Below are 25,104 nucleotides of genomic sequence, written 5' to 3'. Positions count from 1 at the left end.
GTGAGACCTTGTTTCAAACTAAAAAATAAAAAAGGGCTGGGGATATGACCCTGTGGTTAAGAACCTCTTGGTTCAATCCCTGATATCAAAAAAAAAAAAAAAAAAAAAGTTAAAAAAAATTTAATATAGTTTTACATCTGATTACAAAAGCACTATAGGTTCAGAAAATATGCATTGGGTTTGTTTTAAATGATGCAACCAGAGGATAGAACCTTGTAAAGAAATATTCCTGTTTTTATGTTTACGATTATTGAAATTGATGTGGCAATTGTTGGAAACTATTTTCTCCTGAGTGATTTACAGAAATCTTTCCTCTATTTTTTTTTTTTTTGAAATAAACCTGTCCACACAGCTGCTTGCTTGCATTTAGGTGGATCTGTTAGAGATATAATCGGGGTGGGAAGGAGTCTTTTGGTTGTAGTTTTACCTGATGCCTTTGTTCCTGTTATCTGAAAAAGAGGAGGGCCAGGTATCCATTGCGCAGGGGAGACCTTGGGGAGAGGGGCTCAGCCTCATTCTTAGGTGTTTATCTCTTTGCTCAATGGCTCATGTGAAGCATATGGTGCTTTAAGGGTGTGGAAAGAATAAAGGGACAACAGATTACCAACAGATAGTCTCTGAGCCCTGTTCTGTTTGTTCCTCCTACAGAGGACTTGTTAGAGTTGTTCAAACTAGCAAAAGATATGTGGCTTTTGGTTTGTTAATAAGCAACTAGGAGAACACAGAGCTTAGCAGATTAAACAGAGGGAAAAGTGACTGAGTCTAAAAATCATGATGTTTAACTTCTACAGGGTCACCGTTACTGGAAATTATTCATTTTGACCTTATTTTAAGCTGTTTTTATAGGGGTAGACCTGGTGTCTATCTTAACTACTTTATTGTTTGTTTGATCATACTAAAGAAGAAAGAGAGTAAAGATTTTGGTGGTGAATTATTGGTAGTATATTGCTACTGTATGCCAGAGAGGTTAATTGGAGAATTTCTACCAACCAGCCAATATTAAAAGAATGAGCATATCCAGCTTGGCTATGCACACTGTAATCCTAGCTACTGTAAAGGGTGAGGCAGGAGAATCTCAAGTTCAAGGCCAGTCTGGGCAATTTTGTGAGACCTTGTTTCAAAATAAAATTTAAAAAGGGCTGGTGATGTAGCTCATTGGTAGAGAGCTTGCTTATTAGCACATGGGAGTCCCTGGATTCAATCCAGCATCACCAAAAAAATAAAAAATGAATAAATAAAGGTCAAAAATGTAAATATTGTCAGTGGTGTCTGAATTGTATGTAGTATAAAGTAGAGTGTGGTGATTTAAGTCCCCATTTGTTATTCAGTGCAGTTCTATTAAAGGTGTGCCACGGCATAAGCCTCAACATTAAAACCTAGAATTTCAGAACAGCGAAGGAAAGGGGGTGACTCCTTTGTGTTTCTCTTTGGCTAGGGTCAAACCATCGTGGTAACCTTTTCCCATATCCCTTCATTCCCCTTTGTCATCCTCCTCCTAGTGTCCTCGTGGACATGGCAGTATAATTATTCTTAAAGGTGACTTGTATTGTCTTTTTAAAACTATCTTCATAGACGTTCATTCTTCATACACTTCCCCCCCCCGCCTCAAAGTCATGATTGACACCCTAAATAAAGTGTACACCAGGTGTCTCTTTCTCTGAAGAGTTTGTAGTAGGATTTCTTTCAAGGATCAATATTTATACAACCTAATGCCAATGATCATAAATAACTTAAGGATCTGATATTCCTCTATTTACTGACTTATATGAAAGTACTTTAAATAGTCACATCTCTAAAACTTTTCTTAAATATTTATCTTTAAAAACATATTCATATTTGTGAGAATCTCCATGAACAGAGGGATGTTTCAAAGAGGGTCATGTAACTTTTGCCAATTGATTAAAACAAACATCCTGCATGTTCTGTGAAATATGTATCACTTTAGAATGGAAAACTGTGAATTTTATATATGAACTTTGATAGCCATGTGGCCTGGAAATATGTACCCTCAATGAAATTAAGATTCAAAGAATATTTGGATCTCCAACCAACTTTGAATTTTTACCCGCATGAGAGTCAGTGTATTATTCTAGGACTTTTAAGTATACCTAGATTTACCTCTGCTAGAGAAGACTTTGTTTTCAAAGATAATTTAATGGCTAAGATACTAAATATATTTATAAATAAGTTTCTATATATTCGAAAATAAATATACTTTTCCCTGAGACCTTTCAGGAAAGTTAAATCTGTTAATAATCTGGTGAAGTGCTTTATTAAACATACAAAATTCTTGGAAAGGTTATTTATTACAAAGAACTTTTTTATTTCTAGAAAATTGAACATTGGCTGACATTATAGAGAATACAGAGTTTAAGAGAAAGATAGTTTTCTGTTCTATAAACCTAAATATTTCAGGACTGTTTTGTTTTATCCTAAGTGGAGTCTATTGTATTAATAAATTGATTCTCTTTCCTTATTTTTCCTTTTCCTTAAACAAAAGAACCAAGTCCGTAACAGTCACACATACCAAGATGTGGAAACATTGAATTTATTATGTACTTCATAATGTCATTTTAGTTGTTAACTCCTTTTGAAAAAAATTTTTGATCTTTTAATAATTTGACCAGTGGTGTGATTTTAGAGTATACTTTTTGAATAGAAATAAAGCTAGATTTCTTTTTCCAAACTGACAGAATGCTTAGGCTGATGAGAAATAAAACTGGGTTTTTAATTATTACCTTTGTCTATTTGCCTAAGATTCGGCACCATTTAGAAATGTGTTTGTTTTACGTCATGTCATATGGCCTTTGGAATGTTGTTTTCTTCTCAGATAGCAGAGTCATTGGTAATGAAACTTTCACAAATTAGAATTTTCTTTAAAGGAAACAATATAATCAGTAAATGAAGTTTGTATTCTGAATTACATTGTCTGTGTTAAAGCAATTTCACAATTGTTTCACAATTTTCCTTTGAAAATAAAGAAGAAAACAGATTAAGGAGATTAAAAAAAACAATAGTTTTATTTGTTATAAACATTTGTGTTTCTCATTTGAAGAACAATAATAATCATCTAAGAAAGAATTTGTTGCATTGATTTCCAGTGTCAGGAGGTAAAAGGCTTAACCAAGCCCAGATCATTTTTATTATAGTAATATTAATTGATAAGCAATCCGTTTTTAATGATGACATCCATGAACATTAAATTTTAAATTGGAGTGAATACTCTATATAACCAAAGCTCATCTTTTAAAATGTTTAGGTACATCTGGTCCTGTCCAAGTAATTATCACTGAGACCCCCAGTCAGCCCAACTCTCACCCCATCCATTGGAATGCACCAGAACCATCTCACATCACCAAGTACATTCTCAGGTGGAGACCTGTGAGTATCCATCCAGAAACCCTGAACATTGAGTATCCCGATCTCACCAAATTCTGATATGTTTCTTTTGTTTGTTTCTAGCTTTTGAGTCAACGGATCTGATTAACTGTCAGTATGTTTTCTTAGTGAGAATATGTGGTCAATCAAATTGACTGGGTTTTTTTTTTTTTTTTTTTTTTGTATTTAGAATTTAGAAATTTATGTTACAAATGATCTTTGCAAGGAATTAGAAATGATAGCATAAACTTAATCTTGCCCAATGTGGGAAGATAATCTAATTTTTTTGCATGTCTTTCCACTCTATTAAAGGAAGAACTTATTGGTATCTGTCCTGTAAATTAATTCCTTTCTTTTTTGATTCACTTTTTAAACCATATTTTTGGTTTTTGTTTTGTTTTGTGTGTGGTACTGAGGATCAAACCCCAGGCATCCTGCATGCCAGGCAAGTGCTCTACCACTGAGCCACATCTCCAGCCTAAGGTTCATTGTTTCAAGCATTAATTTTATCTCCTGAGATTATTTAGATAGAAGAGAAAGAGATGATGAGAGGAAGGTGAAGATGAGGGATGATAGTTGGTTTATGTAAAGAATGAGTCCTGTGATTTTCTAAACGTCTAGAAACTGAAGAAACCATACCAAGGAAGATAATGTCCATTAAGCTTTAGTTTTTCTTACCCTCTCAAACCTACCCCAATACAACTTCTAAGTTCATAACATGATTTGAGGAACAGTACTTTAAATACAGGAGAAAATGTCTATTAAAATGAAAACTTTTCGATTGTTTCCTTATGAGTATATTTTCTAATCTTTTCTTCTGATAGCTAATTTTAAAAGCTCACATTGAATACAAGTTTACTACCAATTTGGAGCTAATTTTAATGACTAATTTCAAAATTTTTCACAGTGTATTTGAGTTAAAATTTAAGTTCAAAGGATACTAGGATCACTTTCATTTATCCCCAAAATATAAATGGGCATTTGAGCATTTGAATTAAATCTGTGAACTGGCTGATTGGGCAATTAAAAAGAAAAATCACTGGGGATACAAAATGTATTTTGATACTCATACTACTTTGAATATTTATACTTAAAAGGATTTCATCTTGTTTGAAGTTAGGGTGTTTCTTTTCCACACATTCTATTGCAGTGAGCTTTGTGATCTATGACATATTAATGAAGTTGAACAGGATGTGAAAATGTAAACCAGGAGCAAAAGATTAAATAAACTGAAATTACATTCTTCTATAGTCTTGCCCAAAGTTGGCTGACCACTTTTGATGGGATAGTTTGTATCCAAGAATGAGTCACAAAACCAGACCAGTTGAATCTTGTTTGTGCTGTCCCCAGAATCTGAATCGCAAAAACAGTATGGTGCCTTTGGACACTTCCGCAGGGCAAGAAACTTGAATTGTATCCCACCAACTTAAAAGATGATAGAACATATTTCCCATTTTAGAAAGGAAACTATCTCTGCTTATTGTAAAAGTGGGAAAAAAAAGTGGGCAACATGAAAATTTAGGATATCATAATTGTATTCACCAATATTAAGTAATTGCTCTGGCCAAAGCAAAGGTGTTCAGCACTTGCATGTCACATAACTCTTGGTTTTTCCACCTGTAAAATGAGAGCAATGATACCCACACTACTGAGTAGGATGCAGGGAGGTGAAGATCAGTGGGAGAAAGCAAGCAAAACAGCACAGAGCTATAAACTCTCAATAAATAATACTTACAATACAATTATTAACACCAACAAACTTTACTACTAGCCCTTGTTCTGAATTCAGTTTTCCACGATTGTCCTCCAGAGTGGAGCTGAAAATCTTCTCATTTGTCTTTGAAGATTGCTCACCCTCATCTCTGAATGTGCATCCTTGCAAACTCTTGTGTGATTTTTTTCTTTTTTTAAATTTCATTTAAATTTTCAGAAAAATTCTGTGGGCCGTTGGAAAGACGCTACCATTCCTGGTCACTTAAACTCCTACGTCATCAAAGGCCTGACCCCAGGAGTGATATATGAGGGGCAGCTCATCAGTATTCAGCAGTATGGCCACAGAGAAGTGACACGCTTCGACTTCACCACCACCAGCAGCAGCACCCCCAAAGGGACCAGTACGTACCTAGCATCCTCGTGTCTACACCTGGGTATCCCAGACTTGGGCTCCCTGCAGGACCTGCTTCATTCTCAGTTCAATTCCTTCCGTGAATGGCACCTACATTTTTTAAATTACAGTATTCTTCAGACAAGAAGGGTGAACATTCTAGAAAACTCAAGGACTGCTCTCCCCCTTTCTGTGGCATTCTAGGCAACACCGTGACAGGAGAGACGACACCTTTGTCACCGGTAGTGGCCACGTCTGAATCTGTGACTGAAATCACTGCCAGCAGCTTTGTGGTCTCATGGGTCTCAGCTTCCGATACTGTGTCTGGATTCCGGGTGGAGTATGAACTGAGTGAGGAGGGAGATGAGCCACGGTACCTGGGTAAGCTAAACACGTTGTCTCAGGACAGGTTTGGAGGGGTGATGGGTAGACCCCCTGGGGACAGGGCATCATACGTGGTCTGAACACTCTCCCCTCTGATAAAAGTCAGGGAGGGGCTGATCCTTTACAGAACTGGCTGGGTTCCTGTGAGCAACGACACTTTGTCCTGGTCCCTGATGTGAGCTTCACTGAGCACCAAGCATTTGCCTGGACATAGGTTTGCACAACAGAAGCTATTTTCTCATGGCAGTGATTGTATATGAGGACTACCTCTGATGATGGTAGCTTTGAAGAGTGCTCAGGTCCTTTGCTTATGCTTTTCAGATTCCCCTGGTTAGAGATCTTTTACAAAGTTTGTTGAACTCATTCATGGGACCAGCATCCAGGTCAAGAAAAAGAATATCCCTCCCACCCGACCCCCATCACTTTCTGCCCATTGCTGCTACTATGACTTATAACCACACAGAGCTATTTTCAAAAATTTGGGGGTGGATTATTAAAACTATGCATCTTTAGGAGAAGATTTTGGAAAAATGAAAGAAGAAATATCCCATAGTACATTAATAATCACTGATTATCTTTTACTACATCTCCTTCTAGTCTTTTCCCCCCTGTGATACGTAGTTCTTCTTATATCAGCTGTGGAGGCATTGGTTTGCTTTGATCAGTGACCTTTCCTTTTTTATTCCAAAGAACTCCCGAGCACGGCCACTTCTGTGAGCATCCCTGACCTGCTTCCTGGCCGAAAGTACATTGTAAATGTCTATCAGATAGCCGAAGACGGGGAGCAAAGTTTGATCCTGTCTACCTCACAGACAACAGGTACCTGTGTGCTACATGGTGTTAAAGGAATCCTTTTGTAAAAGCAGGGCTATAGCAAAGTTGCCCAGCTGCCTCACTTCCTCCTTCCTTTCTTTGTTAGCTCCTGATGCCCCTCCTGACCCTACTGTGGGCCAAGTTGATGACACCTCCATTGTTGTTCGCTGGAGCAGACCCCAGGCACCAATCACAGGTGGGCTTAGCCTTGTTCTTTGGCTTCTTTGTTAATCTTTATGGCATAAGTGTGGCAAGAGCAGATTCATACTGTGGATCAGTGTAACATTCCATTTTACCAACTCCTTACACACTCACACACATACCCCTGCAAAGGCAGCTCATTGGCCATTACAGCAAGCATTTCCAGGGCTGCAGAGGTGTGGCATTTCTGAAAACCTTACACTAAGGCTTACTCTTAAAGAAGAGCTAAGTTGCCTATTCAGCCTCGTAATAGAGGTTCCTCAAAGACACAGACAAGGCTTGAGAGCTCTGTGTTCAGGCTGGTTCATTAATTGCTTCCATAATCCAGAGCTCAAAGAAGAGAAATCAGCCTAGCATGAATATTTACACCTACTGGCTTTTCTAATTGACAGTTATTAAGTATCTCATGTCTTCAAGGATGATATTTATTATTAAAAAGGTTTGTATGGCTCTTCTTATTTTATCTTTGTGCTGAATAGTCATTAGAAGTGGTAGCATTGAAAGAATCAAAAAGAATCTTGCTGATTCTTAACTAATCAAGCAAGGTGTGAGGGTGACTAGAGAGGGGAGGATTTATGATTTTCTTAGCCTCTGTTTTATAAAACAGCACTTCATACTTTTCTCCTGACCCTGCAGGGTACAGAATAGTCTATGCACCATCAGAAGAGGGCGGTAGCACCGAGCTCAACCTCCCGGAGACTGCCAACTCTGTCACCCTCAGTGACTTGCAGCCTGGAGTTCAGTACAACATCACCATCTATGCGGTGGAAGAAAACCAGGAGAGTACTCCTGTCTTCATCCAGCAAGAAACCACAGGCACCCCACGGTCAGGTAATGCTCCCCTTGATGTCTTCTCCCCTGGGGCAGCTAGATAACAGGTAGACCTCTTGGGATCCAGTTCATTCCATTAGCCTCCTGGGGAGAACTGGAGTACAAAGACAAAGGGTTGATTGTCCCTGAGAGAGGGTTGTTTTCTCTCTGTCAGTAGTTCCTACATTCAAATCATCTTAAACTAAGGATATTCAGCTGAAGTGTCCACAATATAAGTAAGGGAGTTTATCAAAGACAGCTGTTGGCACTTCTAGTCAAAAAACAATTTTACCATCAATTTTTCTTATTTTTTTTCCTCAGAAGCCTAGGGTCATTTTATCTGTTGCTCTTAATTATTATAAAATAGTTCAGTAAAATAAGACCATCTTATCTTTTGGGCAGTTACCTTAAACTGTATTTTTTTATGTTTAACTTCTCTCTCCAAATTGATACCTCTTATGCTGTAAACTCATACATTTACCTATGTATTTTAGACACAAAACTTCAAATTTTATAATGTAAGCAGTATGACTGAACCGTGAAAATCTATGCAAAAGAGCCAATTATCTGGCTAAGAGACAAAATTTAGCAGTGCTCTGGGAGGGTAGCCAATGAAGTGCCTAACATGTCCAGAAAAATGGCCTTAAAGACACTTTTCAGCTGGCCATGGTGGTGCACATCTGTAATCCCAGCAACCTGAGAGACTGAGGCAGGATTTCAAGTTCAAGGCCAGCCTCAGCAACTTATCCAGGCCCTAAGCCACATAGTGAGACCCTGTCTCAAAATAAAAAATTAAAAGGGCTGGGGATGTGGCTTAATGGTAAAGTTTCCCTGGCTTAAATTCCCAGTACAAAATAAAATAAAATAAAATAAAGTTGGAATTGTGAATGACTTGCTGTTTCTTGTCTGTTAGATAAAGTTCCCCCTCCTAAAGACCTGCAGTTTGTGGAAGTGACAGACGTGAAGGTCACCATCATGTGGACACCCCCTGACAGTGCAGTGACCGGCTATCGTGTGGATGTGATCCCTGTCAACTTGCCTGGGGAGCATGGGCAGAGGCTGCCCATTAACAGGAACACTTTTGCAGAAGTCATGGGGTTGTCCCCCGGGGCCACCTATTACTTCAAGGTCTTTGCTGTGAACCAGGGGAGGGAGAGCAAGCCTCTGACTGCACAACAGACAACCAGTATGTACTCTTCCTACCTGTGTCTGCCCCACCCCCAGCTTCTCCACCCTCACATCTGACCTATGTGGAAGTGCAACCTTGCTGTTCTATTAACCTCCTGGGTTTACAGCTTAGCAGTAGAAAAACGCCCAACAGGGAGACTGTGTATTGAGTGTAAAGCTCACTAAACTTGGAATGAAAATTCAGATAAGCTCTGTGGATGGTAAATGGTAATCCATTTCCAATACTCAGGGGGATGGCACTAAGAGAACCTAATTTCCTTTGCTAATGGAAACATGGTTAAGTAATTTGAGTGCATTTTGTGTTTAATAAATATATCTAGATCTAAGTTAAAATGTAAACTACTAACATTTTTATAGTAGAATTTAAGAATTGTAGTTGCTGGGCTAGGGATGTAGCTCAGTGGTGGAGCACTTACCTAATATGTTCAATTCCCAATACTGCAAAAAAAAAAAAAATGTGGAAATGAATAAGTGTCTACTATTTTGAACACTGAGTTGTCTGCTCAGTTCTAGCAAAGCACTCTACTCATATTTAATCTTCATTTTAATCTTATAAAGGAAAATATTATTATCTTTACTGGATTCAGAAAGAAACTTAAACATTTTTGAAGTTCTGCAAGTTGTAAGGTCATAGAGCTAAGAAGAGATAAAACTGGCTCTAAAACCTGACTTTTTGTTTCTGGACTCCCTGTTTTCAATTATACCCAGCCACCTCCTAAAGATTTCTTGTATCTGAAATGTGTTCTAGAATTCTGAGGGGAAACTGCTAGTTGTCATACTCAAGAAGAAAACCCACAATGGATGTTTCCATTCCAATGGATGTACTATTCTTTCAGATAGTACAAAGTTACCCATGCCTACTGAGAATCTGAGGTTCTGAGCCTGTTCTAATGACTATAATTATTGCCTACTCAGAACCATGAGAAAATAACATTTATTTCTCCAGCAAAGGACTATTCATTTAATAAATGCATAGACTCTTCCTTTGATCCATAGGGAACTTCCGTCTTGCTGTCCTTTCTATTGAGTTTATCTCTCTTCCCATAACCTTTCTGGCTCTGAGAAAATTGTGGGGTTCACAAGTATTTGTTTTGCTTTTTTAAGAAAATGCCATCGCTTTAATGTAATTGTAATTTCTGAGTGTGATGGGAGATCTTGCTGAAAATGAGACTGTCCAAAGGATAACCCTCAAGGGGAAAAGGTCAAGGATTTCTCATGGCTGACACAGTGTTTAGGCAAAGTTGTACAAAGTGCTCTGTCTCTTAAAGGCTCATTTTCTCCAGAGTTTTGACTTTTCCTTTAGTTTCTACCTTGAGTAGAAGAAACGCAACACTGTTTAGTCAAGCTTTAAGATTTCAATGAGATAATTACTGATCTAAATATTTCTTGACATGTTTCATCTTTTTTTCTAGAACTGGATGCTCCCACTAACCTCCAATTTGTCAATGAAAGTGACACAACTGTCCTGGTAACTTGGACCCCACCTCGGGCCCGGATCTCAGGGTACCGACTGACGGTGGGCCTGACCCGAGGAGGCCGGCCCAAGCAGTACAATGTGGGGCCCTCTGTCTCCAAGTACCCCCTGAGGAACCTGCAGCCTGGGTCTGAGTACACTGTCACCCTCGTAGGTATCAAAGGCGACCAAGAGAGCCCCAAAGCCACTGGAGTCTTCACTACATGTAAGCCAAAATTTAGTTTTTTTTTTTTTTTTTTTAATGGTACTGGGGATTGAACCTAAGGCCTTGTGCATGTAAGGCAAGCACTCTACCAACTGAGCTGTATCCCCAGCCCTATCATAGGTTCCTTACTGTATTTTTGCAGTCTCTGTTCTTCCATTTTTAAAGGTTAACTTTAAAAACTTAGTACATCATTTAAAGCAGTGCTACTAATAATGTGCTCTACGGATTGGCTGCTGGGCCATAAATTGTTTATTATTCATCTGCTACAAGACAAGTAGCTTGTGCCAGAATGTAATTCAAAAGCATGCTATTTCATTTAGCTGATAAAATTTTTGAAGAAAGGTCTTCTCTATGAGGGTTGGTGATGTAAAACACGTGCCTAGCATGCCCAAAGCCCTGGGTTTGATCTATAGTGGCTCAAAAAAAGGAAAAAAAAAAATTTTTTTTTTTTTTGCATGCATTGCCAAGTTCCTTATTTCCTCCTAGGCTAGCACTTTGAGTAGCATAATGACCCTGCAATTAGAAAAATTGAATTCTATCAGACAAAATAAATTTACCAAATGGTTAAGACAAACTAAATCAGCATCTCTACCTATGGTTTATTACATTGGGCATCAAATGATAGCCATACAAGCAGAATAAAAAATATCTAGGGACTGAGTGGAAACCAACCAATAGAGCAAGAAGCTGAGGAAATTATTTCTCCCAAGTGTTGTTGACTGCAAAGCATTAAGTACTTCTATAGGACACAAAAACGAACTTTCTTTTCTTTCTTTTTTTCTTTTCCTTAAAAAACTCTTGAAGTTCCACAGAAGGTGAAAATTCTAACAATAATTTTTGGTCATGTTTCTACTTTTGCTCAACATTTTAGAGGAAATGGTCTTAAATCTTCTATATGTACACATCACAATAAAGGCCTCTATTCACAAACTGATTTCCACTAAGTACATTCCATTTACATTACAAAGAATTATGAGACTCTTTATTGCTAGCCAAATATTATTTGTTATTTTCAACTTGACATTTTGAATTATGAAAACATCTAACATAAGCACTTTTTTCAGCATATATTGCAACCATGTACTAGTTTTCAATTTCCCAAAAGCTTTCCACAAATCTTCCTCTTTTACTAATTTAAAAATATAGACATTCAAAAGCAGTCAAAAAAAAGTCAAGACAACCCTTAGTTTGTACATAACTCTGGAATTTATTCCCCAAAGAAATCTCTCTATAAATGTTTACCCATAAGAATCTATACTTCACCAAAAACTTATTTCCGTTTAAGTTTGGTGTCTGGCCAATGAAGGCTTTTTCCTAAATGATTGTTAATCACAGGCAAATGAAATTTGCTTTTAATTTGAAAGAAAATTCACCTTAAAATTTCACTCTTTTATGTCATCTGGTTCTGAGAGAGCCTAAAATCTACTCTCATGAAATTGTCTTTGTATTTCTTAAGAAAGGCCTTCACTGAGTTAGAATGGAAAGTCCTGTGCCTGTTTCCTTTCAGCAGAGAGCCTATTTTACTGAAATGTAGAATTATATAGTTGTCTTTTTCATTAGCATGAGACATGTTTTATGTACTTTTCTTTTTTTGCTGAATAGAGTGCCTATGAAATGAAAGAGAATTTTTAGTGAAGATAACAATAATTAAGTGGAGTGAAGGGATCAGTACAGGAACTTTTTTTGGGGGGGAACTTTGATATACTTATTGGAAATGCTATTTTTTTGCTCTCTTGAATATGTTTTATATATATATATATATATATATATATATATATTTACTTAAAATATAATTATATTTGAATTAAAATGCTAATAGCAAAATTAATTTTTATTATGTAAAGGTTAACTTAGTACATTGCAGAGTATACTTTCAAAAAACATTTGTTGAAGAGATGATTAATTGAGAAAGAAATGATAATGAGAACCACTCAGGCCTGCTTATATTTAAATAAACCAACGTAAACAAGGAGTTATACAACTTCATTTGAACCTCAAATACTCCTGTGGCTGTAAACATCCGCAGAGCTTGCTGTTTTCGAAATTACTTGTAACTTTCTGTAGCTTTTTTACTGTCTTACTAAGCTAAATTCTGGGAATAACTTTCTTGAGTTTTATAACTTGTGCTGAATTCTTAAGAGCAAATGTGAGGAAAGTGGGAAGAAGCAGCCATTTCTGGGGAAAATATGGCTCACTCCTTTATTGATAGGGCATATTTTATTTCTTTAACAGCCAGGCAGTTCTTCACCTAACAAGACCTTCCAGAATCTGTAACTCATACTTAACAGTCACATCCTTTGTTTGACATCAGTTTGTGGGGTTGTGGTTTGGTGATTTTCCTGTAATGGTCTTACCAGACAGAGAGGATCATCTTAAACTTGGGAAGATTTTTCCCTGGCTAGCTCAAGCAATAGAAAATACCCAGTTCTAAAGTCCAGGACTGTTGGAGAGAATGTAATTTGTGAAAAAGTTGTGGCTTTCACAGATGTTCAATAAAAGAAATTGACTGTTCCCTAAATTGTTTCTTGTGGGCCATTAAAAATGGTGACCCCCGGCTGGCCCTGGTATTTTGGCAAAGTGAGCCACAGCCACGTAATGTATGATTTCAGAGGTGCTGGAGAGCACCAAGGATCACCCACCCCCGTTTCCCCAAATGCCACCAGAATAATATACTTAACAAAATAGTTCACTGAACCTTAGTTCAGTTCAGCCATTATAGCAGTCTCTGCAAAATGGCCCACACAGATATTTGACTTTTTCCCACACAGTATTTTAAAAATAAAAATAAGAAGTAAGACATTAAAATCCAGACTGAGGGGGAAAAAAGGAAGAATTGCAGTGTTGAGTCTAAATTCCCACATGGCATAGAAAGAAAAAACAAAACAAAACATTTGATTGGAGCTACATAGACTAGAGTCTGAAGACTTTTTAATCTCTGTTGGTGTAATTCTGGAGGATAACTCTTTTTCTCACTAGCCATTCATGATTTAGAATAAATGCTTTCAGTAGTTATTTTTCCCAGTGAGAACAGAGTTTGATTGGGACATAAAATGGAAGGAATTGTGAAGGCATAACCCAGGGCTACTAATGTGCTCCAAACCCTTGAACTTAATTCACCCAACTCAAACTTCTTGGCTTCCAAAACCTCATCTTTCTAAGTTTATAACAAGAATTTGCAAGGCTGTTGGGAGTACCTGCCTTAACTGTGTACACATGCTCTTTCTCCTCCTCGCTTTTCTGAAGACATTTAAAAAATTTGTCCTTTTTAGATATACATGATATAGAGTGTATTTTGACATATACATATGGAGTATAACTTATTCTAATTCGATTCCGGTTTTTGAGGTTGTACAGGATATGGAGTTTCACTGGTGGTATTCATATATGAACATAGAAAAGTTATGTCCAATTCATTCTGCTGTCTTTCCTATTCCCATCCCCACTCCCTTCCCTTAATTCCCCTTTGTCTAATCCCTTGCTTTAAGGAATATTTTTCACTAAGAGAAATAACTGGTGCTAGGATGCTAGAAGATGCAAAATAAACCTTTGTTATGATTTCTAATTCTAGTGGTAGGATACTAAACTTCTATAGAATTCTTATGGATGAACAATCATATATTAAAAGGATGAATTTTTACAATTAAAATACATCCACGATTTCAGAATTTTTTAACTTTTATATGGCATCACTTACCGCAACCAAAAATATTGGTCACCATTGTGGAAAATTCAGCAAAAAGCTATTTTTAGATCACATCTGTAATTTTACCATTGCTCTTAATGTTTAAGAAACCAAATGATCATCTGTTTGCAGAGACCAGTTACATATTTTATAAGGGACTTTATTTTGTTATAAGAAAGTTTATTGTCACCAAACTCAAATCCCAACAATGATGAAAAGCCACAAATCACAGAATCTAAGGAGTTGAAAGGGTTGTCTAGCCACCTGTTATACTCAAGTGTGATTCACAGACCAGAGTTGGCATCATTGGCCAGTTTGAAAAGCTAGCTCCTCAACCCTGTGCTGGACCTCCAGAATCAGCACCTGGATTTTCACCAGGTTATTTGTGTGGCACATTGATCATTGAGAAGCACTGCTCTTTTCACCTGATGAAGTAACTCCATCTCCATCTACTGGTTCATTAAACTCAAGTTCTAGATAAAGATACTTGTTTTTTACATTTTCTACCATCATTTATGAGTTGAAGGTGTTGAACACATGTGTTGGTTCATTTCACAGTGCAGCCATCGAGCTCCATTCCACCTTTCAACACAGAGGTCACTGAGACCACCATTGTGATCACATGGATCCCTGTTCCAAGGATTGGGTTTAAGGTAAACTGCAAATGTTCCTAAATTCTTGTGATGCAGGCTTGATAGAGCCGTCCTGTTTTTGCATGCAGTAGATAGAAGCTGTTCAGGAGAGGAGACCTGGGTGTTGTCACCTGCCTCTGTTCACACCTGGAGGATCCCCTTGCTTACCTTGTTCAGTTGCTGCAAGGATGGACTGAGGCTGGGCGAGTGCTTTGCAAAGGAGAAAACAGTAGCACAGACCTGTTAGTTGTTGCTGTTTTTATTTTCTCTATCCTTTCCCCCAGGGAACTACATTTAAGAAAAATGTAGGAGAACTCCATTTGATGTGTTGTTCTAAATGGGTGCCAAGCAGTTCACAGAAGCCAATTTGGGGAGAACAATTAAACTCAGAGTCATTTAAAAATCACACTTTTATCCAATCAGTTTCCTTTTGACTTGTTCAAAGCCCCATGGGTAAATCTCTTTAATAGAGGTTAAGATTGAGGTCTCCCCTGTAGATATCTGGATTCATGTTCTTTAAAGTAATGATATTAGGGAAATGATGAATACAAATGAATATGCTTGAAAGAATTACTTTTGTTGTTTATGTAGAGAGTGGAGGAAGAAATAATTCATCAAGACTGGAAATTAAGACTAAACCCCCAGGATTGTTTTAAAAATAAGCCAGAGGTCATTTCCTTTTTGAGTATGTAATGGCCATATTGATGATTAGGCCACTTATTGAGACTCCTTTTTGAAGTGTGCCAATGTACCTTGTGGATTTCCTTTAATGGCATCAATCTAACCTTCAGATGCTGCGTAGCATATGAAGGATTTTTCTGAGGTCTAACACCATTTCATAACACAATGTTACCTGGGTTTTTGAAATAGAAATTTGAAAGGATTTAAAACTATGGGCACATTTATTTTAATTCTTCTTTTGTAACATATCCTGCAGCTGAAACTATGAACTATGTCTTCAACAGGAGGGTTTTGTGTGTGTGTGTGTGTGTGTGTGTGTGTGTGTTTTAATAAGAGGTGCTACAGAGGCTGGTGCCCTGAAATGGCAACTGAAAAGTGCACTAGATGTAAATAACTCATTTAATAGAGTGTCTAGGGAGTTTCCTCTCATACAAAAGAAAATAGAAGTGAACTATATCATGTGGCCCAAAGCCCCCTGTTTATACCAGAAGGTCCTTTATCAAGCAAATCAGCATTTTTAATAGAAGGTTCCAGGCATTTCTCTAGAACCTTCCATCACAAACTACCTTAGTGCCATTTGGAAGATACCTTAGTGCCATTTGGATGATACCTCTTCTACCCTGGCTCCAATCTAGGGAATTTCCAGCTGAGGTTGGAAATAGAGCTACGGCACGTCCCCAGTGCCTCCCCAGTGAAAGTACATTGTGTGTTTCTGAGGAGCCATGATATATAAAGTCTAACCACAACCTCTCAACATGTATCTAGTTTATAATTTAACTATTATTTAACCAGAAATGCTTATCCTTTGTGTTTATGTGCTCTCCTCCCTCTAGCTGGGTGTGCGACCAAGCCAGGGAGGTGAGGCCCCACGAGAAGTGACTTCAGACTCAGGAAGCATTGTCGTGTCTGGCTTGACTCCAGGAGTAGAATATGATTACAGTGTCCAAGTCCTGAGAGATGGGAAAGAAATCGAACAGCCGATTGTCAACAGAGTGGTGACACGTAGGGAGAGTTCTTGTGTATTTTTTTCTTCTCTTTTAGCTTTTCAAACTGTTCTACTTTTTAAAATCTGTCAATAGCACTACTTATAAAAATAGTATGGGGGAAAAATCTTATCCCGACTTACTATTTAGAAATTTGGGAGAGCGGATCCAACTCATGCCAGGTATTTTGGGGCATAAGATATGTTCTTTCCATGGTCAAGAGTATTTGCAAACTGGAAAGATGGAAATAATTCCATTAGTAGTACAAAATAATCGTGCACCATGTTTTCATACTTTAACTTCTATAATTTCACCAATTCTGGAAGGAAGGGAGGGAGGGATGAAGGGAAAAGAAAGAAGGGGAAGAAACATTCCTCTGGCCAAAGTACTTTGTGTGAGCTCTCATTTTTAATTTAACATTTTCTTTTTGCATAGCACTGTCTCCACCGACAAACTTGCACCTGGAGGCCAACCCTGATACTGGAGAGCTTACTGTGTCCTGGGAAAGGAGCACCACCCCAGGTAGGCCTGGGACCAGTCGGAGGGTGTATACCTTTCCAAAACCAAGATTTTATACTAAACAAAAGTTTCAGCTCATGTTGGTTGCATCCATACCTGCTATACTTAACTTGAGGAATATATCTAGTTTATTACTTAACTTGTTCTTATTTTACTGTTAAAATTTTTGTAAGAAGTAGCTGGGTACAGTGGCACATGCCTGCAATCCCAGTGGCTTAGGAGGCTGAGGCAGGAGGATTGTGAGTTCAAAGCCAGCTTCAGCAACTTAGTGAGGCCCTTAGCAATTCAATAAGACCCTGTCTCTAAAATAAAATGTAATATTAAAAACAAAATAAAGAGGATGGGATATAGCTCAATTGGTAGAGTGCTTGCCTCACATGCATAAGACCCTGGGTTCTATCCCCAGGACCACAAAGAAAAAAATAAAATAAAGGCTGCGGATGTGGTTCACGGGTAAATTGCCCCTAATTGCCCCTAGGTCAATCCCTGGTACAAAAATAAAAACCTGTAAGAAGTATTTCTTGCACACCTCTACTGCTATGTGGGTATAAAACTGAGGTAATTATCTCTAAGTCTGATCAGTCTATACAATCACACAAAGTAAAAGTAGCTCAAAATGTCCATTCTAATCTCCCTCTGAAGTCTAGAATGATTTTGGTGAAGTTTGTTGTTGTTTGTTTTTAAATATATGAACACATAGTTTAAGCCAAAGCTACCCAGTTTCCAACTGAGTTACTCTGGTTTTGAAACTTTCTGCTGGGGAGTTTCATGCTGGCTGGCAGCTAGTCATTAATCTCCAGTCTCAGTGGCCTCATCAGATGATCACAAGCAAATGCAATGACCTAATTTTTTTTTTTTCCCATCCAGCTGGATTTCCTTGTATAACACTTTAGTGTTCACCTTGTTCCTAATGATAAAATAGACCCTTGTTTCCTTGTCCTTTGGAAAGTTCAACATCATCGCTCTTCCACCTCTTATCTTTGGGTCCTGAAGATCTCTAGTTGTCACCACCTACTTAAATCTTTCCCTTCTCTCCCTCAATCCTTTTACTGCCCAATTTCCATGATTCCTGAAGTCTTCAATAATTTATAGACTTTTTCTAGAATGAGCGGCATCACCTTGGCTTCTCTTCCTGAAAATCCCATAGGTCGAGAGTGTTTCGTACCATGCAGGTAAAATGGGATGGCCCTCAACAGTCCTACCGAGACTTGATCATTAAGAGAAAGCAGGGGAAAGTGGTAGGAGGAGAGGAATTTGGTCATCATTTCCCCCTTTTCCAAGATTTCCTTTCTTTTCTGTGGTTGCTGAAACATAGCATTATTTTTTGTAGTTGACACACAAAATTTGTACATATTTTGGGTATACAGTAAAATAATTGAATTCATAGAAACAGTGTGTAATGATCAAATAAGCATCTCCATCTCCTCAAATACTTATTATTTCTCTGTGTTGGGCATCTTCAGACTCTTCTAGTTAGTTCAAAATATATTATAGATCATTATAGACTATAGTCACCCTGCTGGGCTGTAGAACACTAAAACGAATCCCTCCTATCTACCTGTATTCTGGTACCATTTTCTTACCTACCTACCTTTCTTTTTCTTTTTCTTCCTTCCCTCCTTGCTTATTCCTTCCTGCCTTCTTTCTTTCTGTTTTTTGGTAACAGGAATTAAGCCCAGGAGTGCTTAACCACTGAGCCACATCGTCAGCCCCCTTTTAAAAAAAATTTTATCTTGAGACAGGGTCTCACTAAGCTGCTTAGGGCCTCATTTAATTGCTGAGGCTGGCCTCAAACTTAAGATCCTCCTGCTTCAGCCTCCCAAACTGGCTGTCACTGTGCCCGACCCATTATCTAACCTTTCTGTATCTCCCTTCCTTGCTACTCTTCCTAATCTCTAGTGATCTCCATTCTACTCTCTTCTTCTATAAGATCAACATTATAATTTCCACAAATGAATGAGAATGCACAGTTTTGTCTTTCTGTCCTGAGCTTATTTTATTTAACACAAGATTTTCTTGACCATACTCAGACTCTTGGTCGACCTCAAAGGGTTGAATAATAGTAGAATCCTTAATAAACATTCAATCTCCTTCGTCAGTCCACCATGGAGTCTTGTTTAATCCTCTGTGGGTCATCAATGCTCTGTGGTAACTTCCTCCTTTCTGTTCTCCAGGTATCACTGGCTATAGAATCACCACCACCCCTACAAGCGGACAGCAGGGTAATGCTTTGGAAGAAATGGTTCGTGCGGATCAGAGTTCTTGCACTTTTGAAAATCTGAGTCCTGGCCTGGAATACAATGTCAGTGTTTACACTGTCAAAGATGACAAGGAAAGTGTCCCTATCTCTGATACCATCATCCCAGGTAATAGAAAAATAAGCTGTTATCCTCAGAGTGGCAGTTTCAATAAGAAGGGATTAGAATCTTAATCCCCAGATGGCTGAGTGTGTCAAGTGTGTTTGGGATTTAATGCCAACCTCCCAACTGCACTTTCCAAAACTACGCAGTCAAAATGAATGTTTGAACAAAGGCTTGCTGATAACACTGCTTCACTGTCTGTGCTTCACTGGGATGCTCTTTGTTGCGATGGGTATATAATGGAGTGGCAACCGTGGCATGAACTCTCTACTGTTTGCTCACGTGGAAATTACTAAAACGTCATGTGTCTGTACTCAGTGCTGACGGTCTAAAAGTAATATGGTAAATGCATCCCATCGGGACATCTGTGCCTGATTTTACAGTCAGTTCTGCTTTTAGCAGCTATCTATAAAATATTTTTTTGTCTCCATGTGTGAGCACTGATATAGTGTGTGGTTGACAATATCCAATTCCTTATCTTGCAACTTCAAAGTCTTTTTTAAAATTGGAGGAGGGAAAAGAGAATGAAGAAGGAAATAAAGGCCACGCCCACAGGGCATTCCTTCTTATGAATTGAAAGCCGACATCGCAAAGACCTATCTAGGGATACATTCATTGTTTGTCCAAAATTGGATGATGACAGAATGAAATTACTGCACAGATTGTGTCCCCTTTGGCACTGTTTGGTATGTGTTTACTAATGCTAATTAAATAACTTTGATTATGAATTAAAAGATTGGCAGTAGCCTTGGACTCAAGCCTGTCCTTGGCCTGAATGTGCTTTTTTGGAAAGGCATATTTCACACCATACATCCATAATGCATTAGTATTATCACCATGATGTTGACATGAGTTTTGTATGGAGCAAAAACCAATTCATTTTAAAACCTTCATGCAAGCTTTGATTTTCCTACTGAAACAGTTTGAGATTTTTTTAAAAAAATCATTGCTGATACTTAATGTGGATATTGTGTCTGGGTTCATGGTTTTGACATCCTAAACTGGCCTATGATTTTTAGGAATCTGAGAAGTCAAACTGTACTGTTTAGGGACATTTTCAAAATGCAAGAAAATCCCTAAAAGAATATTGTAACCTGTTTTATTTTCCCAGGAAAGCAAACTATTCATGATACTTAGGACATCTTTTCAGATCATTTGAAATAGATTGCATATTACCATCATTGCTTTACCATTCTACCAATTTGACTACAGATAACCTGATATACACTGCTTTATTTTTTCCTCTTTTTTTTTTGCTTCTGTTTTCCTGTTGCCCCCTCTTTGCTTTGTAACTAAATAGAGGTGCCCCAACTCACTGACCTAAGCTTTGTTGATATAACCGATTCAAGCATCGGCCTGAGGTGGACCCCGCTAAACTCTTCCACCATTATTGGGTACCGCATCACAGTAGTTGCAGCAGGAGAAGGGATCCCTATTTTTGAAGATTTTGTGGACTCCTCATTAGGATACTACACAGTTACAGGGCTGGAACCCGGCATTGACTATGACATCAGCGTTATCACTCTCATTAATGGCGGAGAGAGTGCCCCTACTACACTGACACAGCAAACGGGTGAATTTTAAAAACTTCTGTGTTTGACACATGGATGGTGTTGCATGCTGCCAACAGCCACTCTGGTTAAATATGGATGTTTCAAGGGAGAAGCCAGCAATTGGCCACATAGATGAAGGGATTGAGGGATTGAGCCTAAGGAATCTAAAGCATATGTCTGACTAATTGAAGTCGTATGCAAAGAGTCTTAAGTGCACTTTCATTTAAACTGCAAGTATGCATAAAACTAGAGGAATCTAAGATGTCGGATCTAGTAAATACAAAGCAGCAGAGGTGAGTTAAATTTGTAGACCTAGCATTTTTAAAAAAATACCTAACATGAATACCAAATTTTAGGATGAACACCAGTTCATGATGAAAGTTACTTCCAGAATATGCCATTACACTCTTCCTTCTACCCCTGGATAAACTCCACCATGTTCCTTCTTTGTAGCTGACTAAATAGCCATCAAAATTTACAGTAGAATGGAAGGGGTTGTTTTGATGTACAAGAAAAATAAACTTCAGCATATGCTAGATTTTGTTGCTATCATAAGGTAAAGGAACTCCTCTTTAACCACAGTCTGGGGACCAGCATGCAACATCTTAAAGGTTCTCTGCCCTGCATGGGAAGAAACATGCTGAGAACCAATTTGCATGAACCCTTCTCACTTGTAAGTAGAATTCACGGAATGGAATTGTGGCTATGCCATTAGATCATAGATATTTCATGTTTGGGGGGACATTTAGGACCTTCTTGTCTTTTGTCTGTGTGCATGTGTGTTTGGTTTTTTTTGGAACGTACCCGCTATGTTTCTTTTTGCTGTGTGGCAACTTAAGCCTCTTTGGCCTGGGATAAAAGAATCTTAAGTGGTATTCATCATGTATGTAAAAATCAACCTATTTAAAAGTAGATTAAAATGATTCTTTAGAACACATCGATGATGGCAGAAAGGTTAAAGGGGCCTAACAGTACTGAATGTAGTGTTTGATTTTTTAACAGTAGTCTACCATGACTTAGATTAGATTTAGATTAGACTATTTGCATGATTATGACTCTGTTTCCTTTATGCATGAAATATTGATTTTTTTACCTTTTCAGTGGATTTGTGAGCTTTGACTTTAAAAATCATATTAATATAATCTTCCTTTTTATTTGAAACCAGCTGTCCCTCCTCCCACGGACCTGAGATTCACCAATGTTGGTCCAGACACTATGCGTGTCACCTGGGCGCCCCCTTCATCTATTGAGCTGAGCAACCTGTTGGTGCGCTACTCACCTGTGAAAAACGAGGACGATGTTGCAGAGTTGTCGATTTCTCCATCCGACAACGCAGTGGTCTTAACAAGTAAGCAGTCGGGTGCATCTGTTGAATAAACACTAGCCTGGAGCAGATGTATTAATTCTCAAAGAGAATTAACGCAGAAGAAAAGCTGTAGGCGAGCTCCAAACTAAAATCCCAAGTCCAATGTGCACTTCTGTAAATTCTGGAAGACGCAATGCTTATTGCTATCTCCATATACTGTTGATATCTACAACTTTAGTGGAAAACCCTAAAAGTAATGTTCCAAGACTTCAAACACATTCTGCTTTCAACTAAACACAAAAAATAAGTGAATTTCAAGAGAAATTATTTGACTAAATCTAAGTGTTTAGAAGAGAAAAAAAATGAGGATTGAAAACAGTGTCCCCATATATGTTGTGTTGTCATTTTTTCTTGTTAAAGTATCAGCAGATGATCGATTTAACATTTGAAAACTTAAAAACAGTGACTGATTGCTTGGGATAGATCAGGATATTGTGAAGACAGAAGTTTAATTTGTACTTCAAAAAGCATCTGTTGGCAGGATTTCTCAGAAGGCTGAGGTCTTAGAAAACAACTGACATTAAACAAGTTATGGAATTGTCTCTTTCTAGTCCCTGCTATTTTGAAACAGAATATTTTTTAAAGAAAATAAGAGTAGACTGCAATGTGGTGCTGTGTTTCACATAAATATTTCTTATTATATTTCACTATTGTGGTATAATGTGTGAGGACAGCCAAAGATTCCACATAAGTAGAAATGGCTTACATTTAGGGACATTCCTAAATGATGGTCTGAAAACATCCTCTTCCTTTCCAACATGTTCTAGAAAGCAAAACACAAAGAAAGGCAGCTATGTGTGACCATGATCTTGATTTCTTACTTGCTGGCTGGTGACAGACAGCATCCTTATATTTGCATGATAGCGTCCACAGCACTATTTTTGTTGTAGAGCATTCTGGAACCAGTGGTAACCTCATCACCTGATACACACTAAACCCTGCATTGCATGTTGGTTCCTGCTCAACCAATACCTGTTACATGTTATGTGTTCTAAGACCTTCTGGTCCTAATGCTATGACCTCAAGGTAGCCATTTCCCCCTTAGAGAATTATTATTATCCTGTTTTAAAGATGAAACAACTGAGGTCCCCTGTTATTAAGTTACATTGCCTCTGGCCAACTAGGAAGGAAGATGTGAAGTTCCAGCCCTCCTTTCTGGTCCTTTTCCAAACCTTGCAGGACCCTCTGCAGAAAGACTGAAGAGTCAACAGTATATAGGGGAATGAGGGTCTAGTGAGCAGAAGTTCAGAGGTTGGAAAGCTTCCTCTGTACCCTTTGGCTATATCAAAATGGGAGAAAGGGTCACTCACGGATGTAGGCTAAATTATTAAAATATATTAATATGGCTCAATTGATTGCTATCCCTTTATCACGTGACCCTTTTCCAATAAAGCTTCATTATTAAGACTATTGGTCCTGACCTGGGTCAACCACTGAATGAACTTGGGCAAGTCATTTAAAAATGATAATTTCTGTTTGCCTCAGCTTTCTTCTTTGTAAAATGGGGGCGGTTGTCACCAACCAAACGTCCAGAGGTACTGGTTATATTTTTTTATGTTGAATGTAGTGAAGGTTCCGTAAGTTAAATATATGTCAAAACTTGTCAAACTGCACATATTAAATTTGCAGTATATTGTATCATTATAAAACTGCTTTAGAAAATAGTGAACCACCATGTAGAGTCTTGGGGAGGGGTGAGTGATCACCCACAGTGCCATAGCAATTGTCTCCTGTGCTCCCAGTGGTCACACTGTCAGGTGCAGATGGAACTAAGTCATACAGAGGAAGAGCTTAGGATAGGGCTTAGAGAGGACTCTGGGCAAGGTGACCCTTCATCATCACCTGCTTACAGACCATCTCCAGGTATCCATGTTCACGTAGGTGTAAGTAGGCTGCAGGACTGAATGCTAATATATGGTATCAGTTGAAATAGTCCCAGGAATACTCTGGTTTTTCCTGCCTTCAAGCACAAGTGTAAAATGAGTCTCACTTGCCTCCTCAGACCTCCTGCCTGGGACCGAATATTTAGTCAGTGTTTCCAGTGTCTACGAACACCACGAGAGCACACCTCTTAAAGGAAGACAGAAAACACGTGAGTCTTGGAGCAACATGCTTATCAAGTAGCTCTTGCCTACCAATTTTAAAAAACAAAATGAAACACTACTTCTAAATATACACCTTGTCTTTTGTGGTGATGATGGTGTGGGCAGCCTTGTCATTACTTTTTGTTCAGTGGTCTTGAAAATTAAAAGACATCTCACTCAACAATTAGTAATTTATAATTAGCAGTTCAGTCAGTAACATTCTACTCCTGCTTCCACAGTGGATTGAAATTAGTTCAGAAACTTTGCTGTCTATGCTTTAAAAAACAGAAAAACAAAAACAAAACAACAAAATGAAACTCCCAAGAAGAATATCTCATAATCTCTATTATTTTAGAGTTGCTGGACATTTCTTTTCATTAGACATTATGCTCTTTCTCCTGAATGCTTTTAATTTTTTCCCTTAAAAAGGCCTATTTTAGTGTGTTTATTACTTCATAGTCCAAAAAGGACTTCCCAAAAGGAAGTTGATATATCACAATTTTGTTTGAGTATATTATTAAATAGAATTAGTGAATATTTCAATTCAAACAAAAATTTGCTGGAAGTCCCAGAAGGGTTAAATAATTTGAATCTGAGATTAACACTGAATTCTTATTAATTTTCAAAAGTTCTCAATTCATAAAGGATTACCTGCATTAGATCTGTCCAGGATAATGTCTTCAGTTT

At 38.0% G+C, this 25,104-nt stretch overlaps 1 protein-coding gene across 11 annotated transcripts in view; it reads left to right on the top strand.

The window, feature by feature from the left end:
* Window positions 1-25,104, top strand: part of Fn1 (fibronectin 1) — a 64,621-nt gene that overhangs the window by 17,469 nt on the left and 22,048 nt on the right. For 6 of the 11 annotated variants that reach the window (XM_048808513.1, XM_048808512.1, XM_048808509.1 and 3 more), the window contains exons 13-27: window positions 3,260-3,381; window positions 5,309-5,492; window positions 5,687-5,863; window positions 6,557-6,685; window positions 6,786-6,875; window positions 7,517-7,711; window positions 8,604-8,876; window positions 10,291-10,557; window positions 14,798-14,892; window positions 16,386-16,554; window positions 16,971-17,057; window positions 19,229-19,420; window positions 20,715-20,987; window positions 22,133-22,315; window positions 24,336-24,425. In XM_048808513.1, the coding sequence (XP_048664470.1) occupies window positions 3,260-3,381; window positions 5,309-5,492; window positions 5,687-5,863; window positions 6,557-6,685; window positions 6,786-6,875; window positions 7,517-7,711; window positions 8,604-8,876; window positions 10,291-10,557; window positions 14,798-14,892; window positions 16,386-16,554; window positions 16,971-17,057; window positions 19,229-19,420; window positions 20,715-20,987; window positions 22,133-22,315; window positions 24,336-24,425 (2,526 nt within the window). Of the gene's footprint in view, window positions 1-3,259; window positions 3,382-5,308; window positions 5,493-5,686; window positions 5,864-6,556; window positions 6,686-6,785; window positions 6,876-7,516; window positions 7,712-8,603; window positions 8,877-10,290; window positions 10,558-14,797; window positions 14,893-16,385; window positions 16,555-16,970; window positions 17,058-19,228; window positions 19,421-20,714; window positions 20,988-22,132; window positions 22,316-22,358; window positions 22,364-24,115; window positions 24,133-24,335; window positions 24,426-25,104 lie in introns of those variants that run through there. The other 5 variants (XM_048808514.1, XM_048808511.1, XM_015481343.2 and 2 more) reach the window with 2 other exon arrangements.

Source organism: Marmota marmota, unplaced genomic scaffold (genome assembly GCF_001458135.2).
Source record: "Marmota marmota marmota unplaced genomic scaffold, marMar, whole genome shotgun sequence".
In the NCBI taxonomy this organism is placed as follows: Eukaryota; Metazoa; Chordata; class Mammalia; order Rodentia; family Sciuridae; genus Marmota; species Marmota marmota.
This window is presented reverse-complemented; position numbering and strand designations above follow the sequence as displayed.